This window comes from Homarus americanus, unplaced genomic scaffold (assembly GCF_018991925.1).
Source record: "Homarus americanus isolate GMGI-L3 unplaced genomic scaffold, GMGI_Hamer_2.0 scaffold48354, whole genome shotgun sequence".
Classification (NCBI taxonomy): domain Eukaryota; kingdom Metazoa; phylum Arthropoda; class Malacostraca; order Decapoda; family Nephropidae; genus Homarus; species Homarus americanus.
In genome coordinates, this window is record NW_024723833.1 from 7,812,508 (window position 1) to 7,822,505 (window position 9,998).

General features: G+C 36.7%; 1 protein-coding gene across 1 annotated transcript; it reads right to left on the reverse strand.

Annotated features, from left to right (window-relative positions):
• Window positions 1-2,339: 2,339 nt before the first annotated feature.
• LOC121863862 (microfibrillar-associated protein 1-like) lies at window positions 2,340-9,222 on the reverse strand. The gene is made up of 8 exons (XM_042362753.1): window positions 9,007-9,222; window positions 7,616-7,905; window positions 6,642-6,890; window positions 5,763-5,936; window positions 5,000-5,206; window positions 4,419-4,517; window positions 3,126-3,281; window positions 2,340-2,633 (listed from the first exon to the last, which is right to left on the reverse strand). The coding sequence occupies exons 1-8, from the start codon at window positions 9,098-9,100 to the stop codon at window positions 2,412-2,414; spliced, it is 1,491 nt and encodes a 496-aa protein (XP_042218687.1). The 5' UTR covers window positions 9,101-9,222; the 3' UTR covers window positions 2,340-2,411.
• Window positions 9,223-9,998: the final 776 nt, after the last annotated feature.

Sequence of the window (9,998 nt, forward strand, 5' to 3'; positions counted from 1 at the left end):
TATCTCTATTCAACAAAACCTCCACTGCTGCAACAACCTCCACTGAAACAATAACCTCCACAAGTGCAACAATAACATCCAAACTCCAAACTGCAAAATTGACCTCCATAGTGTAACATCAGCATGGGTAGAGCTCATCTGCTGGTAGTAAGTGCCCCTTCATGCCGAGACTTAATTCTGGCCATCCCAAACTACAGTACTGTATTCCTTAAAAGCATTACCCTTGATCCCCAGGCCCAGTCATGCAGGAATAGACCTTCATCTTGGGGGCCCTATTCCATGCTATTTACAAGTGCATCTGCAACAAGTGGGCAGGCCAACATGGTAGCCAAGTCATTTACGTACAGACAGATGACACCTTGTCTATTACTTTGAACTTCTTAGGTTGGGGATAACCAAAAATTTTTATAGGCTATGAAAAAATTCATATATTATAATAAGTATTGAGAAGCAATCACATGTTGCTGATCTGACTTTTTGCCTCATTTACACACAATTGCAGGGTCTCAATTGTTTCTCTTACCATTGACAACACAACATACAAATATTGTTTCTCACTATCTTTTTTTTTAAATTTTTGTATTTCTTTATGGTTCTTTATTATAATTATTATTACATTTTCTCCCCTCAGGCCCTGATGTTGGTCAGTGACCTGTGCCCGTGTGGGCTAATCCCCTTGAAAAAAAAAATGTACTGTATTCCTTCAAAATCTGTCTCCATTCATCATTTAATAAAAACTTCTTTTTACACATCTCACTCTTCAAGCCTGTGCAGATTAAAGTTCATACATTAGTAAAGTATTTTCTTAATCAAGTACTGATGAAGGGAATCTCATACAAGAAACAAAGGGCTATTCATCACTTACACGGTATTCAAACTTCACTACAACTTTCATACAAATACATCTCTAAATCTTGTGTCATCTTCTTAAACATTAAGAATATGCCATAATTACAAAATATCAATGAGATAATTCACATGCTGTAACATTTCAGTCTAAATAAGAGAATACACAGTTTTTGCTCAAATTATTTTCTTCTTGTATAATTGCATGGGATAAAGTGTCCAAAATAGAAAACTCTGCTTAATATTGTGTATAAAAAGAGAGCTAAATACAGTGGTCCCTCGATTTACGAACACAATTCGTTCCAGAAGGTTGTTCGGTAACCGAAAATTTTGTTAACCAAATCCATTGTTTCAATGGGATATTGGGTAATTGGTGCCAGCTCACCTTAAAGTACATACAAAGTAAAAAAACAAAAACAAAAATGCAGTAAAGTACACTTACTTTGAGGTGTATATGTAGAAGGCTCCTGGTTGATGATGATGGGAATTAGAAGTGGGGGTGGAGGAGAAGGGAGAAGAGAAGGAAGTGGGGGTGGAGTAGAAGGGAGAAGAGAAGGAAGTGGGGGTGGAGGAGAAGGGAGAAGAGAAGGAAGTGGGGATGGAGGAGAAATCACCTGCCAGGGGACCCATTCTTGATGCCATCATTTCGCCAATAAAATTTTAAGTTCACTAGGTGTAATTCAAGATTATTTTCTTTAAATCAACACTGCACTGCGCTATATATTATCAATATGTTAAATAAATTTCAGAATGACCAATAATTGTACTGTAAAAATACTGCAAGAGAGCCACAAGCAAGATGGTTCCTCCACTGAAGAGAGACAAACAGACGCCTTGGTGGGTGAGTGAAGTGGCTGATGGGCGCACCAAAAACTAGTCCTCTGTACTGCAATTATGTTAAATAAGTGTTAAAATTACTAATAATTTTAATATAAAACTTGGAAAAATATTGAATAGCACAACCTTCTTGATATTTACTCCAATGGGAAAGAATGTAAGCCCTAGAACCGATTACTGTATTGGCGGAGTAACCTCCCAGCTGATGAGCAAGCCAAAACATGTTGACATGTTTTCGTTAATCAAATTTTTGTTCGTTAACCGAATTGAAGATTCTTATGGAAAGTAATTCGTTAACCGAGGCGTTCGTTAACTGAGGGACCACTGTAGAAGGATCTTATTGCATATACAGTATAACAACTGATGGTTCTTATTACCACTAATTGTAGTGATCAGAAAAATCATATTTGGTGGCTTTCATATGCATGTGAATTTGTTATATCACTGGATTATCTCAGGAACAGTGATAGCTACACCTCTATAATCTGATACATCAGTGTCAGTCTGTCTTTACGATTTTCCTGGAAACCTACTCCATTTATTTTTTCCCACCTGTCTTCATCAAAGGTCATTGTTTGGAAACTCAAGGACAAAGATTTTTTTTTGTTAAATATTGCTCTCCAAGCAACTTTGCATTTCAACTTTTTTATAAAAAATTTTCTCTCATAAAATTTATTGGCAGCACTGGAATAAAAATATACAAGTTTTGATGCCATTGTTGAACCACCTTATTTCCTTGGATTGGCGTTGTTGGTTGCTGCAGCCGCCACTCGTTTCTTCAGTGCAGGTCGATCATATACTTGCTTCATGCCTCCTGCATTTGCATTAAAGAACTTGTGGTTCATCTGAGAGTCTGAAGCCCATGGGGAGTCAAAGGAGGTAGTGTCTTGATCAACCAGATGTGTGTATTTGGTGCGACCAGATCGTCCAAAGTTCTTCACCTGCATCACCTGCAACAACAATTTATGATAAGATACAGTGGTATGTGGTAGTCGCCTGTCTATCAAAGAACCTTTTACAATTAAATGGATTAGAAAATGTACATCAAATCTTATAAGAAACTAATACAGCACGCTTCATTTGTTCTCAAGTTACAGCAAGTCTTATGCAGAAGTTAATACAAACCCATCAGAGATTTTGCCAAGAACATTCTTACTAAGTCAAATTTAATTTCAAACGGGACAAACATGCTGACAAGAGATGTCTGCACAGATAAACAGTTATCTGGATGATGCCAGATGAAGTCTTCTCACAAGTCTCCTCATTTTGCAAAGAGACAACAAGGCCTACCAACAATTCATCATTAGTTACATGACATTTCACAAGTACTATACAGTATAGTATATAACTATCCATCAGTTTGTGAAAACATGCATCACTCAGGTCACAAAAGATTGGCTAAAAGTGTCCAAAAATTATACATGAAGTCATTTCTTGCTTACCTTAGGTAAAATTGTCTTATCAAAGTGGTCCTCCAGTGTAGCACCAGAGAAGTCCCTCTTGAATACGTCCTCCTCCTGGTCCAAGAAGAAGGCTCCTCTATGGTAGTACTTCTGAAGGAACTTGTACTTTCCTTTCTGGGCTTTGTTGGTGATTATCTACACAGTGAAGAAATAAATGTATAAATTAATAAGTACATATAAAGCATAATTTCATAATTATCCTCTATCTTATGTATAATAAATAGAACTGCTTTATCATCATTATCTATGTACACCATTCCTGCTCCATTTACCCTAGGATGCCTTAAGGTGGTATTTTACAAACTCCCTCCTTACAAGTCATATAGGCTTTGAACACCTGCTAAAGTGACTTGTATGCTTGTACGGAGAAAGAAAAACATACGTGGAGAGGTTGAGGATTGACTTAGCAAGTGAGAGGGAAGAAAGGCATAAACTGGAAACTAGAAATATTTATCTCATTTCATTTAATGGCAGAAGATAAAGTGGAAAATTTTTTCTTGTGTTTGGGTAATAGAGACCTTGAATTTTGACTTTGTCCATAAAATCAGTAAATATATAAGCCACCTGTCAATTTTGATGAAATATGAAACAGACCAAGAATAATTCCTTGGAAATCAGCACCAAGGACAGTTAAAACATAATACGTATCCCTCAGTTTTCGTCAGCAAGATGTAAAAACAGAACAAATCAGAGATACAATACAGTATAAAGAATGAGAAAATACTTATATTGTAGGCAAACTGTGATGTTCAAGAAATTGTGATGGACTACCAAGTGGCACTGCAGTGTGCCTGTGGCTTCTGACAAAACACTTCAGTAGGCAAACAGGGACAATCCCTTTACTACTGCAGTAGCTACTCTATGAACATTTTCAATATATTGGTTTATTTCAAATGCTCACAGATGGCTCAAAAGCAATTTTAACCATGATTTTGTCCAGAATAAAATTCTTAAATGTTTCATCAAAACTGATTTTAAAACAAAGGCTTCATAATATTTCCACGATTTATGTTTACAGACAAGCACACCCATAGGCATCTGGATGATGCTAGGTGCAGCTTGTCACAAAAAGCATTTTATGCCTCTGCGACCATGAAATTAATTTGTTAAAACTATTCCCACACTTTCCTAATACACTGTACAAAAACTTGTACACAACTCACTTATTACATATTTAAATTTTTTAAATGATCCACCATCAATATAGTCATTTACCAATAATGTGCAAAGAATCCATTCCCCTACAGTCTCATGAACCCTCCAGTTACAAACCTTTGGATTATTTCTGAGTTCAATTCTTCTCTCTTCTTCTCCCATGGTCCTTAGCTTGTCAACTTCTTCATGTTCCTTTTCTGCTGCATCACGTTCCTCCTGAAAGGCCAAATATACAGCATGTGTAAGAAATTATAGTAATACTTATATACAGGACTATTTAAACTAAAAAAAGGCATCTATGCAAAACTCAGTTATTCTTCATTAGATTACTTATATCAATGCACCTACATCACACAAAACTTGAATACTAGAATTTATAAAAATCTTGGTCCATCAACGTCGGTGTTTTACAGCCATTTTCCACACTTGCGTAGGTAAGCTGGAATTCTTTCTATAATGTTCCAGTTACCACAGGTGAAGTTGAAGCAAGTTTTACAGCTGGATGGTCTTCCTATTGTCAACCCACTTTACAAATTGGAACTAACACAACCCCTGCAGCAATTAACCGAGCCAAGATTTTGTGCTGAAAACCTCAGTCCAACACACTCAACTATAATTGAAACTCAAAAGAACAAATTATAATAAGTAAAAACTACTACTTTAAAGGCAACTTCTTGGTAAAAAAAGGTGTACAGTACCTTGTCTCTCTTCAGTCTTCTCAGTTCACGTAACTTCCAGGCTTCATACTCTGCATCGTCAGCTTCGTCATCAGTATTAATGGCATTCATGGGGTCATTACTATCCACAGCATTACGCAAATTAGCTGCTTGCCGATGTTCCTGCTCTATCATACGCAGTGTTTCACGGCGACGTTCCTCTATCCGCTTTCGATTCTCGGTTTCTTGCTGAAATATTTGTTAAAAGATTAACATGTATATATTGGACAAGGATGAAGACATGACTTGTGATATATTTATGCACTTGCTAGATGGTATTTTTATAGTTATCACACTAGTGTGAAAGACACAACTGTGCCTACAGAAAAGATTTGTGAATCTTGCCTTGTGTTTCAAACCCTATCAGTCAAAGTTAATGTGTTACAACCCCAGTGGGCCATTCACACGCTACACAAATTTTTTTAAACAACATTGTGTTAAAACTTTATACTACACATAACCCTCCTGTACATTTCATCTCTCATATCTTTCACCTTGAAACTTTCTTCCTGTTCATGCACCTCCTTTTATATTCACTCTACAGCTATTCAAGTGTAGGATATATAGGCACCTACAAACAACCGTAACTTAGCATTCTTCTCCTTTATTAGGGAAAAGGGGAAGCATCACTTGAACACAGCACACTGGTAACAGCAACATGTGTTTTACTGCTGTCAAATGCATATACAGTATATTGTACTCTACTGTATATATAAAAATGGTAAGATGAAGGACATAGCTTTACCTGTTTTATCTTTACTTGCTGCTGTTCTTTTTGGTGTATGGTGACACGATCTTTTTTTCGCACAAATACAGGTTTTAATCTTGGACCTTCTTCCTCGGAGTCTGTCTCCTCAGAGTATTCTGAACTTTCCTCCTCTGATGATTCTTCACTGCCTTCCTCCTCTTTACCCAATAACTGGAAACAAATATGACCAATTATGAAAATCTTAATTAATAATTCTGCTGGAATGGTAAGTTATAATATCATAATCAAAGTTGAACAGTTCCACTATTAAAAGTCATGGGTTAGTATTCTTGAAAAAAGAAAATAATAAAGAAATGCAAAGAGTACCGTATATGACTTTAAAAACGATTTTGTCTAAAAATTTGGTATACACAATATAAAAACGTCAGACCCATCTGTGTCTCACTGTTCCACAATCCACCTCTACCAAGTACAGTACTATCCCAGTTACCGTGAAACAACAGGTCTAGTGTGCACACCCCTTAATAACTTTGTTCCTCTTTCAAGATTCTCACCTCGGTCCTGCCACTGTCATTACAAAGTACAGTAACAAGTTAAAATTGCCATTTCTCTCTGAAACATTTCCTCTTTATCCCCATACTGTACACTGCACCTGTACAGTACAGTATTAGAGTTATCAATCATTTGCCATTAAAAAAATACTTATATTAAATCACATCCTGTATTTGTAATAATGGGATTTTACTGTATATGGTCAGTATAAGAACTAAACTTTAAACATTACTGTACTTAAAGGTCTGAAAGCCATGGTAGACTGTAGACTGATTGCTATATTTTTACTTTTTTCAACATTTTACAGTATAATGTTATCTTGTTCACATCTAAGAATTTTTCTTTCAACACAGAAGCACTCACCTCTTCCTCTTGATGAATCTTTTGTAGTGCTCGTTGACGGAGATTGAGACGACGCAATGCTAACTCATCTTCGTCCACCTCACCTTCTGATTCACTGTCAGACTCAGCCAGACGATGGCTGGTTCTCATTTCTGGTCTCATAGATTGAGCTTCTGCATCTTCCTCCTCTTGCTCTTCTTCATCCTCCTCCATTTCGTCTTTTTCTGCCTCTTCTTCTTTTTCTTCCTCACTTACTTCTACAACTTCTGCCTGTTTACATCCAAAGAAATAAAAAAAAAGATAAAATCAGTTGTTAGATTAATAGTTTATAGTTATATGTAAAACAAGCTCCACCAAGCACAAGACAGTTTTAACTGTGTGATTTGAAGTACAGTATACAAAGAATCTGGTCATCACCTTTCAGACCATACCCTTCAATAGCAATTTTAACATTCTGACTTGGTATTAATGGCAATACCTGTAAATGCATTGACAATATCATGTTTAGCTCGTATAAATGCAAAGTCTAACAGGTAACTTTAAATTGTCATAATTATGGCAATGAAGTCATCAGTGCAGCTGGCAGCTTTGTCAAGGATCCCAAGGCCTCACTAGTCTCCATCAATATACAGTACATGTACAAATACAGTATCACCAATACAATAAAATGTGTCTTTGGATTGAAAAAAATAAACTTCTTCATAATTTTATTTCCTATTCAGGAGCCATATTATAAGAAATATTGAGATGCAGTACAGTATAAGTTTAGTACTGTAAATAGTATTGCAAATGAAAACATGATTTTACTCGTTACAAGAAAAATATATTTTTGTAACCAAGTGATGAACAAATCATACATAAAAGTTTTTGTGCCTACTCTGTGATAATCCATATACACTCTACTTTCCAGATAGACTTTATCCTTAAAGTATGAAAGCACCACTGAAGGTAACCCACATATCTTTGAGGCTACAGTGGCTAGCTATATACTGCACCTGATGTATTATTCGCCTATGAGGAGCATCTGTTTCCATTTCTTCATCACTGGCTTCTTCTTCTTCTTCTTCTTCCTCTTGTTGAGTGGCCAGAAGACGTCGTAGCCTGGGGTCAGCCATCTCGGCTTCTGTGAGCGACTTGTGCTGAGGAGGGGATGGAGGGGCAGCCCCTCGTGGCCGGGTGAAATCTTCATCTTCCTCCTCCTCTTCATCTGAAGAAGCAGGAGCGTAGTCTGGTCTTTTACCACTCACGTAGCGCTGCACTTTAACCTTCTTCATTGACACCTCACCTGTTTCATGGAGGAACAAAAAAATTTATATATATATACTGTACTGTACACTAACTGATTTGTTTGTAAAAAGCTGGTGCTGGAAAATCAATCTGTTTTTATGCATGTCTTTACAGTATTTTGTTGAATTATGACCATTTTAAACGTTTACGTCGCCCGGTTTATAAATTGAAACTGCTAAATCTATTAGCCTGAAATCTGTAAATTGCAATAAAGTTACTCTAAACCACATAGTGTGAAATATATACTTGTAGTGTAATATTTGTGACGGAATAACATACTTATGTAATGAGATGCAACCATTTTAAAGCCTGCATTACATTTCTCTTTCAATGCACTTTCCTACAAGATTATATAATATTTTTTTGTAATCATAGATAAAGCTAAATTGCATGGTATATATACTAATAGGTATGGATTATTTTTTAATTGGGTGTAAATAATCTTGGATACGACTTATCTCGTGAGTTGGGTACGAGTTGTCTTGGGTACGAGATGACCCTAACCCACAAGTGTGGGTCACATGAGTGTGGTGAATGCAATAAATTAAAGTGTGGATAGGTAGTTGGCAGGTTTTGGGAGCCCTAATGACTGTTTACAATAAATATTTTGCTGCAGGTAAGACGAACCAACCAAATACAGTCGAACACACTATACTAGGTTTGGTTTAGCTGGATTAGTTTACATTATATTAGATAGGGTTAATTAGCTAGGGTATGGACAGGTCGATGAGAAGCATTTGGTCTGTTATTGGGAAGTGTTAGGCAACAGTTGAAGGACAAACAATGCATCCTGGGGTATTCTTGAGGTGAGAAATTAGTTATCCGCTATAGAAAAATTAAAGTTGCAAGTTAACCTGGACCCATGTTCCAGAGTTTTACCGCATTAGTTATGGTTCTGAATGGTATGGAGTAAAACAAGGGTATTATTATAATTTCGGTCATGCAGCGGATTTTTAAGTTTAGGTTAGGTTGGATTGGGTTGAAATTATGTTTTTTCGATGGGTTTTTTTTGTGTGTTTTGAACGAATTCCAAATAGATGCATGACCGAAACGATAATTTTACCAAAACAACTGCCTTGTGCATCAGTTGGACACTCACCTTTATCATTCATTATGGGCACTGCCCCTGCTGTTGACTGTATCCCCATGGGCTGGGCAGCCCCCGGAGGAGCTGTCCACGATGAGTTATCCATAATGAAGTTCTGTTGCTTGAAGGGGACAATATATATTAAACGTACACACACACACACTGTCTTCAATACACCTCTGAGTGCCTGGCTTGTGATGGTACCTAGTGGTAAGATGGCCAATGTTGACTTAACACTACGAACAGTATCGCTAATCCATACTTTATATTTTTTTTAAGAGACTTTCCAAACCTAATTTTGCATGATAATTAATTTAAAAACAGTTTTGAAGATTTTTAAATTAGAATTGAGTGTATTTTATTGTTTTATTCGTTTGATAAAATAAACAGTGTACCAACTCTGTTACTGTTATATTTTTAACACTGGTAAATATTGCCCTTGTGTTTGTTGTGGTGTGGGCAGCGAACACTCCCAACCACCACCATCACCAGCGACTGTATGGTCATCCTTCATATACAGCCTCATTCATATACATAATAATCTGTGTATAATCCGTTTATATACAACCCGTTCATGTACACTTCACTCATGTTTAAGCTAGAGGAAGCTAGTATTATCATGTGAACTAAGAGGCTTATAGTTACTGTAGTAGTTATTGTTATACACAAAGAAACAATATTCAGTATTTGGAAATTGGGTCATGGGTTTTTTGGTACTCGTATTGAATGGTAATAGACTACTAATGCTTGGTGCTGGTAACTGTTGCCTTAGCATTGTTTGGTGGTACAGCAGTCACAGCGTGCCTCTTAACTTGTCTCGGGTTCGATCTCCGGCACAGCTCTGTGTCAAGTGTTATCCAGTGTGACTGCCAAACATTGCAGATTTTCTCCGGTTTTCTCCTGCATTAACACTGGACAGTGAAAAGAACATACCAGCTGCCTGAACGGCTAGAAATAAGTTGATTTGTGGTAGAAAATATGAAAAAAGCCTCCTGAGTAGTGGT